The 20,503-nt window shown below is 43.3% G+C and overlaps 1 protein-coding gene across 2 annotated transcripts in view; it reads right to left on the bottom strand.

Annotated features, from left to right (window-relative positions):
* Positions 1–542: 542 nt before the first annotated feature.
* The window catches only part of Nfe2l3 (nuclear factor, erythroid 2 like 3), a 35,005-nt gene continuing 15,044 nt past the window's right edge, over positions 543–20,503 (bottom strand). Inside the window, exons 2-4 of one of the 2 annotated variants that reach the window (XM_031381891.1) lie at positions 8,440–8,616; positions 2,600–2,683; positions 543–2,043 (exon numbers count right to left, since the gene is read on the bottom strand). In XM_031381891.1, coding sequence (XP_031237751.1) covers positions 847–2,043; positions 2,600–2,683; positions 8,440–8,616 — 1,458 coding nt within the window. In that variant the 3' untranslated portion in view covers positions 543–846. The remainder of the gene's footprint in view (positions 2,044–2,599; positions 2,684–8,439; positions 8,617–20,503) is intronic. The other variant, XM_031381892.1, reaches the window with a different exon arrangement.

Here is a 20,503-nt window from a genome sequence, read left to right as displayed (position 1 = left end):
TTTTGTCATTTAGGAAAAATTGACTCAACTGCAATGAGATCATGGGACAAGACATTGATTACAGGTTATTTGGATGTTAGCAATGCAACTTTAAAAAAAAACCTTGCCTAAAATTTGACAAGTCAAATACCACAAAATGCAACTTGTTATAGGGGGCCATTTCATGAAAGATAATTTGTGGCTCGTGCAGGGTTTCTCTGTATAGCCCTGGCTGTCCTGGAACTCTAGACCAGGCTGGCCTCAAACTCAGCGCTCTGCCCTCCCAAGTGCTGGGATTAAAGGCATGTGCCACCACTGCCTGGACTTTTTTTTTTTTCTTTTACCCATTTTTTAAACAGCTGAGTTTTTAAGTGGTAGGTCATCAACGCACTCTAGTACTGCTGCTAAGTTTTTTATGTGGATGTAGGGCTGTGACCTAACTGTTTTACTAGTGTGGATATTTGGGTCAAAGCTTACCAATGATGAACCTTGCATATTAAGCATAGTTACTGAATGGATTTTAAAAGAACAAGGCAAGTATTTGGACTTGTAATAAAAGTTTTATAAGTTGAATATAAAATTTACCTTCATACAAGTTAAATATTAAAAAACCTTCAGAAAAACACTAAGGCTGAGTTTTAAGCCATAAGGTCTTAAAGTATTTTTTTAGGTGACTACCTTATTACAAGGTAGCTGTAGCTCTTAGAGATTACTTCACATAGATACTTATGAATTGTGCAGGAATGTGTGGATTTTCACAACTTCACAGAAGCATAATCTTTATTCCTAAACATCAGGATTAACTGATTCAAGTTCCAGTACTTTTAAAATCTTAAAATGGTTTGTGATGCTGGCCACTAGAACTATTCAGTTTCTTTCTCTTTTTCCCTTTGGGGCTTCCTTTTTGTGGCCTGATGAGATCAGTTCTTTGGGTACAATCAAAACAGTTCCATCATGGTTGTACTGAAGTGCATAGTGGCTTGGATTGACTGGCCTACCTTGGTCATCTCTTAATCTATTAAAAACATCATGGTAAAGATCATGTAGCTTCTGTCTTATTATGTCAATAGCTTTGTTACATTGAGTTTGCTCGTTTTTAAGGGCTTCTTTCTTTGCTTGCAAGTTACATATATCATCTTCTAGATTTAAAATGATGTCTAGTTTACGTTTACGGCAGTTCTGAGCAGCAACTTTATTTTTTCCTCTTCGCCTGATATCACGGATGAGAGAAACTTGTAAGTCTGTCAGGTAATGTCTGCTTAACATGCTGTTGAAAGAGTCAACAGGCATCCGGACAATTTCATCTACAGAAAAGGGAATGTGCAGAGCTTTAGCACGTTGTTCATCACGGCTCAAGTTTCTGTCTGGATTATCAAGGCACCCACTGGTTTTCTGTGACTTCTCAGACCATGTAAAAGATTCAGATGTAGGCTTTGGTACACCTGACTGTAAGTGGTAATTGTGGTCATGAAATACTTGCTGACATTCAAGAGTCATCCTATGGTCTATATGACAATGTTTACGGGGTTCTGGGTAGCAGCCTCCTACAGCACCTAAATCATGACAAAGAGGCTGTAGGTCACTGTTGTAACCCACAGTCCCATCATAAATAGAAGAATTAGAGTTGGTGAGAGAGGTGCTGTTGAAACTCGAATTTAATGAGAGCCCAGAATCTGGTTCTTCAAATAGTTCAGAAACTTCCAGTGGACTGAAACCTGTGGCCAATGACGTTAGGTTTATTCCATCAAATATATTTGAATCCAGGTCATACAGGAGATCTTGGCTTGTTAGGTTCCTCATTTGATTGTCAACAGGTGGAAGAGACATTGGAGGAGTGGCTTGCTCAGGATTGGTATGAGAACTTAACTGCAGAAATGGTTCTTGTGCCTGTGAAGACCTTGCTGATGGATCTCTTCTAAATGTGTTGTTGGGGCGCAACAGCATGGCTTCATGAAGATTGACATCATGGCTTATAGCTTGGCTCAAATTTATGTTCTGTGCTGAGGAAGTCACACTTCCACAGGCACTGCTCAGAAAAGGTGGAATGTCTTCCAATGAGATGCCCTGAAGAACAAAAACACTATTTCAAAGGGAGTTCCATTACTGAATATATAATCTCACATTACTTTTGTCAAATGTCTTTGTAATATGGATATACTATTGACTGAACAATTCCCTGTTTGAGATACAATATGTGATCTCAGAATATGCTGATGACCCTGGGAGTAAAGGGTCTTGAGTAGTCAGGGAGTTAAACATTAAGCACTGTAACATTAAGATACAGCTCTTAAGTCAATGGGTTTGAAGCTAACATCTACATTGTGAAGGGTCAAGGATAAGCTAATGAGCAGTCCTCATTAGTCTGGGGCAGGGGATGTTAAGAGACTCGTTACAAGGAAAACAAAGTTATCAGTATGGTCTAAATCTGACAGATGGCATACATTTTAATTCTCCAAAGTGATTATTTCTATGAAAATTAAGCCTTTGTGTTTTATAATGCACTTGGCAAATTGCTATGTCTTCCAAATAGAGTCCTTAATTCACAGAGGTCTGCCAATTCAAGGGTTTTATTGGACATGGGGCGAGGTGGGTGTTAAATACAAGTCAAGGTTTCTTTTACCTCCAGAGAATGTTCAGGCTGTGATGAAAGTAGTTGGAATAAATCTTCCAGAGAGAAAGATGTATCTGACCAATGTAGATAGTTCTGTATATAAACAAAAAATGTTTACCATCAGAAAAACACTGAAATCTTAGTTTTAGGCATTTTTTTTTTCTTCCTTTCTGTTTTGTCCTTTTTGAGAGGGGCTTGTAACCAAGGCAAGCCTGGTCTGGAACTCATGGCAGTCCTACCTCAGCCTTTTGTGTGCTGGAAAATCTGGAATGCACCATCACATCTGGCTCAAATTTGTAACTTTTAAAAAGAGGTTTGGGTTTGGTGGCATTTTTTTCTAGTTTTTGAAGTGGGGTCTCTGTAACAGTCCTAGCTGTTCTGGAACTTATGTAGACCAGGCTGGCCAGAAATTCAGAGATGGGCCTGCCTCTGCCTGCCCAGTACTGGGATTAAAAAGATGTGCTCCCCCACCACCTTGTTTAAGATTCATTTTTGCTGAGAGATATTTTGTATGAACCTTATCCTCCAAGGATTACTATAAACCCATCTTGACCATAAATCTAATGATTCTGATTTCTAGTAGACAAATACTTCTGTTTCCTATTTCTTGGCATTTTAGGTGGGAAGCTATATATCCCCCTGGACATGGATATCTCTTATCTGTCTTGAAATCTGGTTCCAAACCTTTTGGTATTAGTTCTTTTTGTTTTGTTTTGTTTTTCGAGACAGGGTTTCTCTGTGTAGCCCCGGCTGTCCTGGAACTCTTACAGACCAGGCTGGCCTCGAACACAAATTTGCCTGCCACTGCTTCCCAAGTGCTGGTATTAAAGGTGTGCAACACCACTGCCTGGCCTTGGTTTTAGTTCTTAATTAAATTGTGACCTTAAGTTCGTTTTTGTATCACTATTTTAAAATGTTCAGTAAGGGTGGAAAGACAGTAAAGCCCTCTCAGCACAAGTCTGACAACTTGAGTTCAATCCCCAGAAACCACATCAGGGTGGAAGGGGAGAATAGACTCCAGCAATTTCCTCTTATCTCCACACATGTGCCTGGCACACACAAAATAATATTTATTCAGAGTGCATTAGGGTATCAGTGAACACATTCTATTAACATGTGTTAACATTTATGATATCTCCCAACTCCCTCCATTCCACTAAATGTTTAAGATTTTGTAGTAGATATAGAATTGGACAAATAACATTTACCTTTGTCAAATACAGTGGGTTCTATGAAAGAATTATTTGGGGGGGGGTTCATAATACCATAGACTTTCTATAGATGGATGCTAAATGATTACTAATTTTTAAATTGTTCCTTAACTGGAAAACTATCTTAGTGACTTGTGGACTTCTTGGCCAACTTGTTACATAAAATGATGCTTCATATCTTTTTTAGAATTAATAAGTCCAACCTTTTAACCTTTTTGCTTGCTTCTCAGTTGGCTGTTGACCTCAGGAGGTTGAGGGTATTCTTTGTAGCCCAGGATGGGTGGTAGATCCATAGGGAATAAATAAAGTGATTCCTTAAGGGACAACAGCTCAGCAGAGGAGTTAATTCAATTCCCAGTAAGCTCTCTGATCAGTCTAATAAACAGCTTCATTTAGTTTTTACCAGTGTATCACCTCTAAACTGAGGATTCTAACAGTAGAAAACACTCTAGGCTAGGCTTCTAGTTTCTTTTTTGTTTTCTTTACTTTTTCCTCCTTTTTTGTTTGTTTTTTGAGACAGGGTTTCTCTGTATAGCCCTGGCTGTCCTGGAACTCACTCTGTAGACCATGCTGGCCTTGAATTTAGAAATCTACCTGCCTCTGCCTCCCAAGTGCTGGGATTAAAGGCATGCGCCACCACTGCCCGGTTTGTTTATCTTTAAGATAGTCAATAATACCTAAGACTATATAATATTGAGACGTTTGGCTTCATAGAAGTTGGCTATTTGTCCCTATTACATAAAGCTAAGAATAGTGGTGTTTGCCTATAATCTCACCACTTGGGAGGTAGACACAGAAGACTAAAAAGGCCAACACCAGGGTACAAATGGCAAGGTCCCATCTCAGTAAAACCACAGGAACCATTGTTGACTGGGAATGTAGCTCAGTAAAGAGCTTGCTTGGTGTAAGCCCTGGGTTAGGTCCCCAGCAGTCCATAGATTAGGTGTGGTGATTCAGACTTGTAATCCTAGCACGTGGGGAGTGGATTCAGGAAGATCAGAAGATTAAGCTTATCTTTGGCTACATAGCAAATGAGGCCAGCTTGGGCTATCTGAGACCCTGTCTGTAGGGAGGAAAAATTTTCAAACTTTGTCATTCTTTGGTGGTTTAGTGTCTAGGATTTAAAAAAATAAATAATGGACAGTTGTTGTTTCTAGAAACACTGAAAGTGTACTTTCAGTTCATTTTATGTTGTTGGGAAATGTGAAGCTGGAGTTTTAAATTTCCTTTTTCTAAACTTATAAAATAGTTCCATTTTAGATTGAGACTTTAAAAATGTGGAGACATTTAATGGAGCTATCTTTTAACGTGTACATATCACAAGCTTTAGTTTTCTTAAGTGAGAAGACCTGGTCTTCAGGTCCCTTAATCTACACAGGTGTGCATATTACCTGCTTGCACTTTGAGCCCTGGCCACATTTCTTTTATAAAGAGCCTGGAAAACTGACTGAGCTGACACTTTTGTTTCCCTGTTAAGTACGCCAAAACTGCAGACAGTGCTGGAGAAATGGCTCAGCAGTTAACAGTCCTGGCTGCTTTTGCAGAGGACCCACATTTGAGTCCCAGCCTGCAGTTAGTGGCTGTAAAATCCAGTTCCAGGGGATATGATGCCCTCTTACGACCTCCATAGGCACCAGGCATGTACATGGTGCAGAAACATATAGAGCTTTTTTTTTTTTTTTTTTTTTTGGTTTTTTGAGACAGGGTTTCTCTGTATAGCCCTGGCTGTCCTGGAGCTCACTTTGTAGACCAGGCTGACCTCAAACTCAGAAATCCTGCCTCTGCCTCCCAAGTGCTGGGATTAAGGGCATGCACCACCACTGCCCAGCAAAGCCAGAGCTTTTATTTAAAAAAAGAAAAGAAGCCAGGGCTATTCTGAGGAATATTGCTCCTGTGGAGGCTGAAGTGGATCACAACCTCACACGTTTGAGACTAGCTTAATAAGCAACATAGCATCTCAAGGAGAACAAAGTTGCAATTTGTAGTAAGTAGTGACTCAGGCCAAGGTCAGGAGCCTAGTAAGGCCTGGCAGGGAATGATAGCACAAGCCTATAATCCCAGCATTTAGCAGGTGGAGGTAGGAGGATCAGGAATTTATGATCTGTTTTGGACAGTTTGGGATATGTAAGACCAAGAAAGTGCCTGCTTTGGGTGTTTAATATGTTTCTATATATTAAAATTTGATTCAAACTGCTATTTTCTTACACTGTAGCTCCCCACTCTATTTAACGAGTCAACATGTATAACAGTGATTTAAATGATTCAAAGAAAACGTCTTTCCTGGGAAGGCCAATGAGGGAGTAAAGAGAAAGACACCAACATGTGAGGGGAAATTGTAACGGAGAATTCCATATCAAGTAAAGAACAGCAGAAACCATTTTCTTAGTTGACTGAGGCACTAAATGGACTGACTTATCTTGGCAGTTTGAGATGGGGGAGGGGTCTTACTAAGTCGCCCTGCTGCCCATTAGCTTTCAGTTTTGCCTCCAAGTTTGCAAGCTACTGGGAGCATAGGCCTGTACCATGGCTTCTCAGTATTTAGAGTGAGGGTTGAAGCTAGAGAGGTAAGGGAGCAAAGGTTGGGTGTGTTCTTCCTTTCAAAATGAGGCCAAAAGAGGCCCAGAGGAGAACATTTATAGTTAAATGTTCCCGCAAAAAGCAAGTGTCCAGAGCCATATGGTAGACAGCCATTAAATGGTTTAGAAGACCACCTGGAAAGGGAAGGGCATGCTACTGGACATTCAGACCTTAAAATGACCACCTGGGGGCAAAGGCCAAGTGCCCTAGCTTTGGAGGGAATGGGCCCTCAGAGAGCCAACCAAATAAAAATGCCTATAAATGTGGACCAATGCCTATAAACATTCAATAGCTTTATATACATCCCACCAGTAAGTTAACACTCTGCCTGCTGCAACAGTCAAGCTCTCTACCCTTTATCTCCCCAGTGGAGGGGCGACAGCCTAACCACAGGGAAGGTAATCTGGTCCACCTGAGGGTGATTTGTCGGTCTGAGGATGCAGCAGAGGAGGAAGAGGAGGAAGAGGAGGAGGAGACAAGGGTGTTTAATTTTGTTCTTAACAGCTGCTATACTACCAGGACCTGAGAATGTTGGTTTTTTGTTGTTGTTTTTAGTAGTTCTGAGGATTGAACTAGGGGCTCCTGGTGTTAGGCAATTGTCCAACCACTGGCCTGTATCCCCAGGCTAACCAGAGTCTGAATAACATGTTTTGGACTCTTGAAGCCTTGAGTTCACAGTGGTATAAGAACAGTGGGTTCCTAGAACAAACGGCTGGAAGTGGGACAAGAGTGGTGAGCAAGTAAAGAAAGCAAATCTTCTGATATTACTGCAAAACAAAAACTCCTGCAAGGAAGCTATGTCTGAAGACTGACTGATTCCAACTCTAGTATTGTGGAGAGACTGGAACGTTCAGGTCCACAGGCTAGGTACCTCCCTGATCATTGGCTACTTCTAGCTCTCAGAACAGCTACTGCTTGCCCACCTGTGTCAGAACTAGCCTTCTGTGACTAACAGATAAAATCTTTTGAGATCTAATAAATTAGCAGACCACTAGCTTCCATCAACCCAAAAGGCCAGAGAGCATCTGGGTGGACCTATAGAAAAAGCTCTCCCCACCTCACTGCCTCTCTGGTTTACCCACGAACATATTTTGAACTTACCTACATATAAAAAACCTTCATGAAACTGCTTCCCATTGGAACATGGAATTAGGAGTAAGCTAAAATCTGTGTTCCTGGGCCATGGTCACTCAAATATGACTCTAGAATAAACTCTTACTTTCTTTGAGTGAGAGCTGTGGTTTTTTTCCATCAACAGCTCTGCAAAGCCAGTTCCCTTGTGATGTTACATGGTGGTGAGGGTTGTCTCATGACCCAGATCCTCATCCTCTAAGGGTTTTCCAGATTCTATCTCCCAGAGAAGGAGGTGCTGCGGCTGGTCACAGTGAGAACAACCACTAGGACAAGGATGCCTTGTGCGGGTAAAAGTATCCTGTTGTGTCTGTGAATCACCATTTTTACCTGGAGCATCTCTGTGCTAAACTTGTGGCTAGGACCATATGGGGACTAAGTCAAATCTACAGTATGGCCTACATGAAACAGGGGAAGCACTGGCTGCACAAGAATCCATCCTTTCACCCTGAGTCCTGAGGTTCACCCTGTATGGTCAAAAGAAGTAGAGGAAGATGCCCACCAGGAGCCTGGCCCTGGTCTCTTAGGTAAGGCCAGAGGTAGGAAACAGGCAGCAGTGATTCAGCCTGACCCACTAGCAGACTGGAGACTTGGGTCTGAGCTTTAGTGGAAATCAAGAGAGAGATTTGTAAGGTTGGTCTTTTGATCTCCTAGACCTAGATTGACTAATCTGGATGCCAGCTGGCTTTTACTCCTTATCTTGGCAAATTCGAATAACAAAGCTGCTAGTAAGTTCTGTCTTTAACCAGAGAAAATGATTCTATGGGTCAACTGCTTTATAACTACAGTTAACACACACACACTTTTAAGTTTTGTTTTTATATGTCAGATTTGCTAATGACAGTGCATACTTACACACAGAGTTCACTGTGTGTAACACCAAGTCTTTCTGAAAGGTCAGCGGCCAGCCTGGAACTTCTCACAGCTTACCTCATTCCTAGCCTCAGTGGTCTTCTCTGCTTCCCAGGTAGATGTGCCCGCCATTTTGTTTTCCTCTTTCCTACTTTGCTGTCGCGATTTTGCCTGGGCTGACACCCCTTCCTCATTTTCCTCCTGCTGGGAACTGTGATCCACAGCTTGGCTCTTTTCTCTTAGCATCTCATTCTCCTGTAAAAAGCACCCAAAACTGTGCTAAGCAGAAAGCCATTATCAACAAATACGAAGCATCTTTAGAATGGCACTGTACTTATTGTTGGGTGAAACCCACAGTTGTTATCAGCTGAGACTAGTGTGTCATTATTTCACTCTCAAAGAAGCATTTAAGTCTGAAACAAAGGTCAGTTTATACCCTGTCCTTCCTATGCACTCCTGACAGTTAAATCTGTATAACTGAAATTATATATATTTATAAAGCCCCTGGATTGAAACTACTAACAAGTTATATGAAATTGGGAATCAATGTTCCTAGCAGGCAGTTTTTTATTTAGCTCTCAGTTATAAACAGATCAAAGGCTGGGCAGTGGTGGCACTTTAATCCCAGCACTTGGGAGGCAGAGACAGGCAGATTTCTGAGTTCGAGGCCAGCCTGGTCTACAGAGTGAGTTCCAGGACAGCCAAGGCTACACAGAGAAACCCTGTCTCGAAAAACAAACAAAACAAAACAAAACAAAACAATCAAAGACATACACTGGAAGCAAATACTTATCAATATAATATATGTTTATAGAAAAATCCAGGAAGTGGTATTTTAAAAATTATGTACTCTGTTCTCTCTGGAAGGCAGATGAGAAAGGGACAGGTCAGGATAGGGTTTGATTCACTTTATAAATCAAATATGTATTTCTTTTACAATCAGAAAAACTTGGTTTTTATTTGGCTCCTTTTTCACTTATTTATCCCAGAAGACCCTGCTTTTAATCTATTTAATCTAAGAAAGGTTTTTTATTTTTATTTTTATTTACATTGGTGTTCTGCTTCCATGTATGTTTGTGTAAGGGTGTCTGGTCCCCTGGAACTGGAATTACAGTCATGAACTGCCACCTGGGTGCTGGGATCTGAACAGGGGTCCTTTGGAAGCGCAGCCAGTGATCATAACCACCAAGTCATCTCTCCAGCCTCTAAGAAAGTTTTTAAATGGTGAGAGATTCTTGTACTATTACAGTGGAGCAAGGACTATCTACTGACACGGCCAGTCATGATATCAAAAGGCACACTTTGTTCAACTGTAACATCACTCAAACATCTGTTTTCAATTTTTTTTCTTTTTGAAACAAAGATTTTGCTCTGTAGTTTGGAACTCAGGCTGACCCTTAGACTCCAGCCTTCACCCTCATCCTTGGGACACAGACAAGAGGCTGCTGCCACCCTTCTGTTTTTTCCTTCTTGCCTCTCCTTTTTAAAGACAAGATCTCTTTGTGGCCCCATCTGGTCTAGAACTTGCGACCCTCTTGTTTTCACCTGCAGCGTGCTGGGATTGCAGGTACCTGCCACCACTCCAGAATGGTCTAATTTACAGGAACATAATGCTAACAGGCCTAACTCAAGATGTCCACCTCCCCACCAATACACAGAAATGTTTGAAAAATGGAAATGTCAACAAAATGACGATCTACCAATTCGGGGAGCAGGGGTTGGGGGATGGGGAGTGGGACAGAAAACCAGCCCTAGAGGCCCCCCTCCATTTTTCTTGGCTTCTCTACCTATCTAGCTGTACCTTGCTCTGTGGTCCTCTGTTTTTCTCCCTTTGAGCAAGCTTTCTCAGGACACTGATGATCCTCCTCCTTTCTTCCCCTCTGTCGTTAGTTGTTCCTTGTTTGCCATCTATGGACAATCCCCATTAGCCAGCTACTGGGGGCTGGTGCCTTCCAGCTACAGAACCCTTCCCTCAGCCCCATAGCCCTCCTTTAGATTCTATTCCATCATTCTGCTCACTTTTATGGGGAAATTCTCCAAGAGTGATCATCTGCGCTCAGTATGTGTGTTCTCTCTCAAATCCAGTCCAGTGAGGAATTCTGTTCCCAGCACACCCCTGAAACAGTCTGCCAGGATCTCTCAAATCTAAAGGCTCTGCATCCTTATTATATTAGACCCGGTCAACAAATTACTGCCTCCTCCTGGGGACAGCTTTCCGCATCTGGCAACACAGCCACCCCATCTCTTTCTTCTAAGGTACCATGGATTTCTAAGTTGCTGATTCTTCCTTTATTCTTGATCTCTAAACTGAGCAATGTCCTAAGTCTCTGTCCTCAGATTCACCCTCTCTCTTCAAATATTATCATCCCACTTTTTTTCTTAGCTCTCCCTGATATATTAAAGACTCGTTTATTTTTTATTTTATGTGTATGGGTGTTTTGTCTGCATGTATGTCTGTATACCTCATGTTTATCTGATGTTGATGGAAGTGTAGAGAGGGTGTTGGGCTCTCCTGGGGCTGGAGTTACAGGCAGTCACCATGTGGGCGGTGGGAATCAAACAGGTTGTTTGGAAGCTCTGGTAGCACTCTTCTGATTGTTTTTTTTTTTTTTTTTCCAAGACAGGGTTTCTCTGTGTAGTCTTGGCTGTCCTAGAACTTGCTCTGTAGATCACGATGGCCTCAAACTCAGAGATCCGCCTGCCTCTGCCTCCTGAGTTCTGGGAAATAAGGTGTGTGCCTGGACTGCCTGTGAGCCAGTGCTCTCAACCACTGAGCCATCTCCAGCCCTTCTCTATATTTTTAAAAAGCACCGTAACTTAAGCCAATACTTAAGCATTTTTTTCTATACCAATTAGTACTAGCTATATTTATTTGTTTGCTATCTGTCCCACTAAAATGGTAATTTTTTTCTCACTCTCTTCCTGTCTCTCTGTCTCTGTCTCTCCTTCTCCCTCCCTGTCTCTTTCTCGGTCGTCTGACTCTCCCTCCACTGCTCTCTGTGTACATGTGCACTCATGCATATCTGTACAGAAGCCAGAGGAAGGCTCCATATCATTCTCTGCTTTATTTTCTCTCACTGAACTGGAACTAGGCTAGTAGTCATTAAGCCAAGCTCCCAGATTCCTCCTGTCTCTGCTCCCCACAGCACCAGGTTATAGGTGCCCAGTGGCTGTGCCCAAATTTTTACATGGAAATTTGAATTCAGGTTTTCATGCTTGCAGGACAAGCATGCCCCACTCCTACCCCCTTCATCAAGACAGGGTCTTGAAAGACCCCTGGGGGAGACCCCCACTCAAATCTCAGGAGGACGTACACCCAAGGACCACATCTTGATGTAATTACAAGAGGTATATTTTAATTTCAGGACGCCCTGGTTCGGCACCACACCTATCTCACACAGGAGATAGTGGAGCCGACCACGAGGCTTGAAAGTTAGGGGTTTTTATAGGGAAAAGGTCTGAGGGAACAAAGGGATCAGTGTGGTCATACATGATTGGCTAGTTCAAATATTAACTATTACGTGCAGAACAGACTGGAAAATTTCTAAGGTTGGTGTTAATCTGAGTCAACAGAGCATCTGACCTTAAACCATATCTGAGAGGACCAGATGGTCCATTACTTAGTGTCTGCCAGGCACGTCTTTGCAGGCCTGGGCCTTGGACATGTCCTCGTTTGCCTAGACATGTTTTCCTCTATGTTTATAGTTTTATGTCTTCTTGACCTGCCAGCTGTTATGATACCTAACAACTTGTTTGCTCTTTCCCAGGCCTATGTGGCCAGTTTGTGATGGATTCTTAGGCCTATAACTTTTCTTCCTAGTCAGCACAGGTTTAAAGCTTTAATTTTTCCTTACAGTCTCTCTGTATAACATTGGCTAACATTGGCTGTCCTGGAACCCATTCTGTAGATCAGGCTGGCCTTAAACTCAAGTAGCCTACTTCTGTCTCCCAAGTGCTGGGATTAAAGATGTGGGCCACCACTGCCCTGCAAGGACAAGCCATCTTACAGAGCCATCTCCCCAGCTCCCAAATGGAAGTTTCTTTTCTTTTCCTTTTTTTGATTATTTTATTTTCATGTATCTATCTATCTGTCTGTCTGCCATCTATCTATCTATCTATCTATCTATCTATCTATCTATCTACTATCTATCTATCTATCTATCTATCATCTACTTATTGGAGACAGGGTCTCTTCTGTAAATAGCCCTGGCATTTTTGGAATTCATTCTATAAACTAGGCTGGCCTTAAACTCACAGAGATCCACCTGCCTGTACCTCCTAAGTGCTAGGACTACAGGTGAGAGAGCCACCAAGCCTAGCACAAAACAGTGGTTTCCTGAAGGCAGTGACTGTATACCTCCTGTCTACTCCAGAGCCTGTCACTTATTGTTCTTTAGCAAATATCTGTTGAGGTCAAATCTTAGACACAGAATCCTTAGACTTTGGCAGGAATCCATTTGGACTATTCCTGTTCATAACCACAAGGCTGAGTCTTCTCTACACTGGGGTGTTGGAGGAGGAGGAGGAGGAAGAGGAGGAAGAGGGGGAGGGGGAGGAGGAGGTCACTGATTACCATTTACTCTATTGCTCGTCTTTTGTCCAGGCAAGGCTTCTTTTGTTAACTCTAAATGCTGGATTCTCAACAAAGCTGACTTTGTTTATAAAACTTCTATGATTGAACAGAACTTGTAAAATCTAATGGGTGAGGTAACTCAATACACAAGTACACCCACACAAATATGTAAACAGAAATACATGCCTATGCCATCATGTAGAACCCATGCAGGCTAGATCAAGCCCATAAAGAAACTGAGCAGAAGTCTGGGAAGGTTCTCTCTCTCTCTCTCTCTCTCTCTCTCTCTCTCTCTCTCTCTCTCTCTCTCTCTGTGTGTGTGTGTGTATGTGTGTGTGTGTTGTGGTACAGGGGAGGGGATCTTTTAGAGTGTCATGGGCTGGTAACAAATGTATGTGAGAAATTCTGGAAAACTCAGGGAAGGACTTAAGTTACAGAAGTCCTCTATGACCAGGATAGCATTGCAAGAGGCTAAGAGTTGGTTAAAAGGACTTTCACATGGGGATGGAGAGATGGCTCTGAAGTTAAGAGCACTGACTGCATACCAGAAGACCATTCTTAGCATCCACATGGGGGCTTTCCCAGGGGATCCAACACCCTCTTCTGACCTCCAAGGGCACTACACACACTTGGTATAAACTTATATGCAGGCAAACGTGGTATATTGACTTCCTTAGTATATTGACACTTATACACATAGAAGGGGGTGGGGTGGGAGCAGGCATAGTGGCACACACCTTTAATTCCATCACTTGGGAGGCTGAGGCAGGAGCATCTCTATGAGTTCAAGGCCAATCTGGGATACATACCAAACTCCAGGTTAGCCAAGGCTACACAGTGACATCCTATCTCAACTTCCACTAGCTCCCACCTCAAAAGTGGGGAGGGAGTCCTGCCACAAGATGGTGGATCCTAACTCACTGAATAAAGAGCTAAACAAAAGGACAACTAAAGTATAAAATGACCAAATGAGTGGAGGGAAAATGTCTCATAGTAGACTATAGCTAAAAAAAAATGGTGATGCTAAATATAATGCAAAGACATTTAAAATGCCTCAGAGTGTCATTCTATAGATTATTTGTTAATTACAAAAAAGAATAACACTACAGGGGAAGCCTGGAAGACGCCATCTTAAGCAGTGGCTAAACCTACCATAGTAATCTGGAGACAGACACAATGCCCCCTGCTATGAAGGAAACAATACTAACTGTAGTTTTTAAGTCAAAAATCATCTCAATCTAAGGAGGAGAAGCTATTCCAGAATACAAGTGACTGACAGTGTGTGATGGGTTTGATACAACTGGGGCAACGACTGGGGCACCGACTCCGCATACAGGCAAGACAATAATCCTCGATTCACAATAAATTTCCTTACTTTGGTAACTGATTACAGAAAAAAAAATCACTCTTAGGAAAACACACAACATATCCAATATTAAATGACTTTGATTCACTCTTTAAATGTGTCACAACATGAAGGATTATGTATTTATACATATGGATAGTTATTAAGGTCAAGTGGGAAAATGTAAAGTCTGGGCAAAGGACATTATTCAATAATCTTGCTTAAAAGGTTTTTTTTTTTTTTAGATTTTTATTTCATGTGTATAAGTGTTTTACTTGTACATATGTCTGTGCACCATGTGTATGAAATGCCCACAGAGGCCAGAGGAGGGCATTGGATACCTTGAGACTGTATAGATACTTGCGAGGCATCATGTGGTTGCTGGGAATTGAACACGGGTCCTCTGAAAGAGCAGCCTGTGCTCTTAACCACTGAGCCATATCTCCAACACCACACCCAACCCACTTCCCTCTTTTGAGATAGGATCTCACTATGTATATGCCTGGCTGTCCCAGAACTTGCTATGCAGACTAGGCTGGCCTGGAACCCAAAGAGATCCACCTGACTCTACCTTTGTTCCTTAGTGCTGGAATTAAAGGAATGCACTATTCCACTCAGCTCTTGCACTTTGTTAAGTTTGAAATTATATTCATTTTTACTATTTACATTTAGATTATGTTTTGAGGTAAAGGATCACCCTAAAAGGCCCTAGACAGCAAAATGAGCAAAGCAGAGCTTCTCTTTCAGTGCAGTGTCCTGAAATCCAGGAGTGTTTCAGGAGGAGGTGGCAGATATGCTACAGTGATGCTTCAAGGTGGCTCAAGCCCAAAGTACCCACGGGAGCTTCTAATAGGTTGGTGGCCTTCACTATTGCTTTAGGGTAGAAGCCCAGCGACATTTGCGAAGAGCAAACGAGAGGTGACAACTAATAATTATGCCATTGGATAGGTCATCCTTTCAAGATTCAGTTATGGGAAGGAACAGAGACATGGATCAAGACAGTACTTTCTGTTCTCAAGATAAGAGAGGCTAGGGCAGAGGCAGGAGGATTGCCACAATTCCAGACCAGCCTGGAGTATATACTGACACATAACCTGAAAACCATCACCAGCAAAAAAGGAGAAAGAAAAACCAACTCTATAAGAGAAGAAAAGGGCTGGAGAGACACTTCTGCTGTTAAGAAGGGCGACTGCTGCTCCTGCAGGCAAGCCATGTTGGACTCCTCTCACCCACATGGTGGCTCCCAACCATTCACGGTCTAGAGAATAAGATAGCCTTTTCTAGCTTCAGACATACCCATGGTGCATATACATACATACATACATACATACATACATACATACATATATATATAGGCAAAACACTCATAGATATAAAATAAAGCAAATCTTTTAAGAAGTCTTAAAAAACCCCCAAACATCTGCAAAACTAAATAAATATATAAATACATACATAAATATAGAAAGAAAGAGAGGAAGAAAGAAAGAGAGGAAGGCACTATTGTAGCACAAGCAAGACTTGATCCCTTTGCCTTTAGACCCCAGTGCTGGGCTACAGGTGTGTGCCACTGCGCCTAGCCACTGTGCAAGATCTGGAAGGCAGATAGAAACATCTTGACTGATGTCCACCAGAGCTGGGATGCTTCCATTTGCACAGCCATAGGTGTTTCATGGGCATCGTCTCAGAAGATCCTTCTGTGCTCACTTAGCTTCCTGCTGGCAGCATATAGGATGTGAAGTGGAACAGGGATCCTCAGGCGTGATGAAGACAGGCGGGATTACCCTGGGTGAGTGGGACACACATAAAGATGTAGGCACCCCCTACAAGGAAGGACTAGCAATGGCTGTTGGTGACCTAGGGCACCCTGCTGACAACTAGCTGTCTCTCTTCTCTCATTTATGGTCAGGTATGCCATTCAGGCCTCCTCATCCCATGGCTGAGAAGGTTAAGGTGGGAAGAGGCTCAAGTGTGGAACAGTTCTGATATACCTTGCTTCTGAATGCCATTTTTTTGTTTTTTGGTTTTTTTTTGTTTTGTTTTTTGTTTGTTTTTGTTTTTATTGTTTTTCGAGACAGGGTTTCTCTGTATAGCCCTGGCTGTCCTGGAACTCACTCTGTAGACCAGGCTGGCCTCAAACTCAGAAATCTTCCTGCCTCTGCCTCCCAAGTGCTGGGACTAAAGGCGTGCGCCACCACTGCCTGGCCTGAGTGCCCTTTTAAAATGTGCACACTGGTCTCAGAGGCTGCTTTCCAGATAACAAAACTTGGGCTAGCTAGCAATTTTGCCTCTAGGCCTAAGGGGAGGAGGCACAGATGGGTAGAAGATCCATCGTTAAGAGTATCTGTATTTGCAGAGTGAAAAGAGCGGGCTGCCTTTATGATGGAATTTGTACAGCTTGCAAAACCCAAAGTGGTATAGTACTGGCAGGTTTAGCCACAAGCTGAGTGAGTGAAAGTAGCTACCTCAAACCGGCAGCTGTGTAACCCTGGCATGCTTGCTGACCCTCTCTGACCCTTAGTTTCCTGAACTCTGCAAGGAGGGACCATTATGGAATTTGCATTTGAGGTAGTTGGGGAGATGCCCCTTCATACATTTCAAGACACACGAATCACTCCTTTCTACAGCTTTCTATTCTAGAGCCTTGCTAATCTTGCTAACCACTGGCAACACCTCAACTGGCTTTCCAAAGAAGGCGATGCCAGACCCCCTCAATCGGCGGTGTGATTGCCTCTGCTCCCTCCTTAAAGTCTAGCTTCTCTCTCAACTCGATGGCTTCCAGCTGAGTGCTTCTGTTCAGGGCTGTGGCATATGCTTTCACAGCACACACAAGGGAAATGTGTCATTAAGTTACTTTTATTTGTGTGTAGGTAACTTTTACCCTAACGATCTGGAAGTTCACTACAAAAATAAAAAAAAAAGGTTCCACCAGGCAGTGGTGGTGCACATCTTTAATCTCAGCACTTGGGAGGCAGAGGCAGGTGGATTTCTGAGTTTGAGGCCAGCCTGGTCTACAGAGTGAATTCCAGGACAGCCAGGGCTATACAGAAAAACTCTGTCTGGAAAAAACAAAACAAAACAAAACAAAACAAAAAAGAGAAAGGTTCCATGTGTGTCCTAGGAAGCCAGCATAAATGTGTGTGTGTGTGTGTGTGTGTGTGTGTGTAACACTTTACATGATTTTCAGTGCTGGCCCTTGCAGGAAGGCCTGCCCAATCATGTCCCACTTTCATTCTGTACAATGAGCCTACGGAACCTGGTTGGACCTCCTGAACAGCCTGTCTGCAAAGGCTCATGATTTTCTCTATGGTACCTAGACCGTCTTGTTGGGCCTTTTCTTTCCTAGTAGACTATAAACATATGCTGCCTGTTCGTCTCTGTAATCCAGGCCATGAACAGACTGTGGGGGGAAGGCTTTCTATATCGGTGAAGAGAAGGGTGAGGGGAAGAGAGATGCAAAGCTGGGCTTTTCTTCATGAGGTTTTGTTTGTTTCTCTTGTAAAGTCTCTGAAGACCCTGCGTGCTGGCAGCTTGGATCTACTCCATGGTCCTGGGATCTGAGGAATGGGTGGGGCTCCTACCGGCCATGCCCTTTGGGAGCAGTTGCAGCTGGCCTAGTTGGCCCTTTCATTTCTTCACCTGGCGGAGGAGTGATGAGACCTGCTTTGACTTTTAGGGTTGGGTAAACCTTCAAAGACAAAGAACAGAGCTTTGTCTGTGAGTGGGTTGACATCAGAGGGAGCGAGCTCAGAATCCCGAGGCTTGTCTCTAGGCTGGAGGCAACCTGAAGTCAGTCATCTGGCATAGAGAGAACCAAGGAGCCAGATAAAGACAGTCTGTGTCCTGCTTGGCCTGGATGGTTTTTAATAGCAGTTTACAATAATTACAGCTCACGTCTACTGAGCTCTCACTGTGGGCCCCACGACTGTGGGTCCTATGGCTATTACCTCATTTGAGCCGCCCAGTATCCCAGCAAGGTATGCACTGTTAGCATTTCTTTCAGAGGTGAGGAAACTGAGGCACAGAAGTTAGACAAAGAGCCTGTCACACAGTAGTGAGTGACAAGATTTGCATCTGGCTGTGGGTATTTTCACATCATAGCCAGCTAGAAGCCTGGTACTAATTCTTTCTTTTCTTTTTCTTTTTTTTGGTTTTTCGAGACAGGGTTTCTCTGTGTAGCCCTGTCTGTCCTGGAACTCACTCTGTAGACCAGGCTGACCTCTGTGGAGAGCCGCAGCTGCTACCCTAAATATGGCGCCTGGCCTCTGGCCAGAGCAGAAAGCATTGCTATAAACAAGCCCTTATTTGGAAAAGCTGAGTGCCTCCAGTTTGTGATGCAAGCTGGCATGATTTCCCACAGCCTATTATGCTTTGCCGTGTAGCCGGTGCTGATTGGGACCAGGGAAAGTATTTAATCCGAGAGTGCTGGGGGCTGGGAAGAGAGAAAAATGAGAAATGAATGAATGATTCAGTAGTACAAGGTTCCTGAATAAACTGCTTGGAGAAGGTCGCCTCCTTATTTCCGCTGGTCGGTGAGGCAGCAATAAGTGGTGGCCCGTACGGGGACATCTTCAACGGCTCAGAACTCCTTGCAGACAGGGCAGTCGACTGGTTAAGTTCCCAGGTAAGGTGGGACGAAAGGGAAGGACCTCGGTAAAGAGGCAATAAGGTCTCTGGAGTGGAGCGATAGAGTCCCGTTAAGGGCAAATCAAGAGTGATAGTATGGGGAACTCGCAATCTTGTCCCGTGTTTGTTGCTCTTTTTTTTTTTTTTGGTTTTTGGAGACAGGGTTTCTCCGTGTAGCCCTGTCTGTCCTGGACTCACTCTGTAGACCAGGCTGGCCCCGAACTCAGAAATCTGCCTGCCTTGTTTGTTGCTTTTAAGGAGCTATTAAAAGCAAAAAAGATAGAGTTGAAGAGAGGAGCCCTAGAAAGATTTCTGTCAGAGGTAGAAATTGCTGCCCCTTGGTTCAAGGTGTTGGGTCACCTGACGCTGCCCAGCTGGGATGAATTAGGGAGAGAGCTGGATTTCGCCTGGGAGGAAGGAACCTTAAAAGGTGGAGTGCGACCAATCTGGAAACGGATTAGGAGCTGACTGGAGAATAAAGTGTGTTCTAAAGCAGTAGAGAAGGAACAGGAAGCGTTAGAACAGCTGAAGGAAGAGAGGTCAGCAAAGTCTGAGAAAGATCAGACTGATGAGAGTGGCTCGGACTCTGAAGAGGAACTTGAGAAGTTAGTACAGAAAATGGAGAAGTCTACCATTAGGGTGCAGCCCACAGCCCCAGGACTGCCTGTATCCTTACCTCCCCCCTATCACACTGCCACTTACGGTACTTCCTTTTGTCCGGAAGTTTGGCGGGAAGCTAGGGATCAGCATTGCTTCCCTGGGTTTCAAGGTGTCCAAGGGCAAAGGTTTCATGAACCATTGGATTTTAAAGTCATAAAGAACTTGGCTGAGTCAGTCTGCACTTATGGTATAACTGCTGCATTTACTGTTTCCCAGTTAGAGGCTCTTCACAGATATTGCATGACTCCTTCTGATTGGATGAGCACCGTGAGAGCTTGCCTCTTATCAGGTCAATATCTGGACTGGAAAGCCTTAATAGAATATGCCAATGAACAGGCTGCTGCTAATCGAGCAGCTGGTAATCCTGCCTGGGATTTGGATATGCTCTTGGGACAGGGCAGGTTTGCACAGCAGCAAATTGGATATCCGCTGCAGGTGTATGAGCAAGTTAATATGCTTGCTAGAAGAGCATGGAAATCATTGCCTAACAAGGGAGAAGTTGCAGGAAATTTGACTAAAATTATTCAGGGACCCATGGAGCCCTTTTCAGACTTTGTAGCTAGAATGGTAGAAGCAGCTAGAAGGATCTTTGGAGACCGGGATGCAGCCATGCTGCTGATTAAGCAATTAGTTTATGAGCAATGTACCAAGGAACGCAAGGCTGCCATAACTCCCTACAAACATAAGGGACTTGAGGCTTGGATGAAAGTATGTAGGGAACTGGGCAGTCCATTAACTAATGCAGGCCTTGACGCTGCAGTTATGCAGATAACGCAAGGTAACAGGCGGAACCCGGGTACATGCTTTCGGTGTGGGCAACTGGGACACCTTAAGAGGCAATGTCCCAATAGAGGAAGAACAGCAGAAACAGGGGCTATGCAGGACTGCCCAAAACAACCTGGATTGTGTCCAAGATGTAAAAAGGGAAATCATTGGGCCAA

Source organism: Mastomys coucha, unplaced genomic scaffold (assembly GCF_008632895.1).
Source record: "Mastomys coucha isolate ucsf_1 unplaced genomic scaffold, UCSF_Mcou_1 pScaffold20, whole genome shotgun sequence".
NCBI classification, from domain to species: domain Eukaryota; kingdom Metazoa; phylum Chordata; class Mammalia; order Rodentia; family Muridae; genus Mastomys; species Mastomys coucha.
This window is presented reverse-complemented; position numbering and strand designations above follow the sequence as displayed.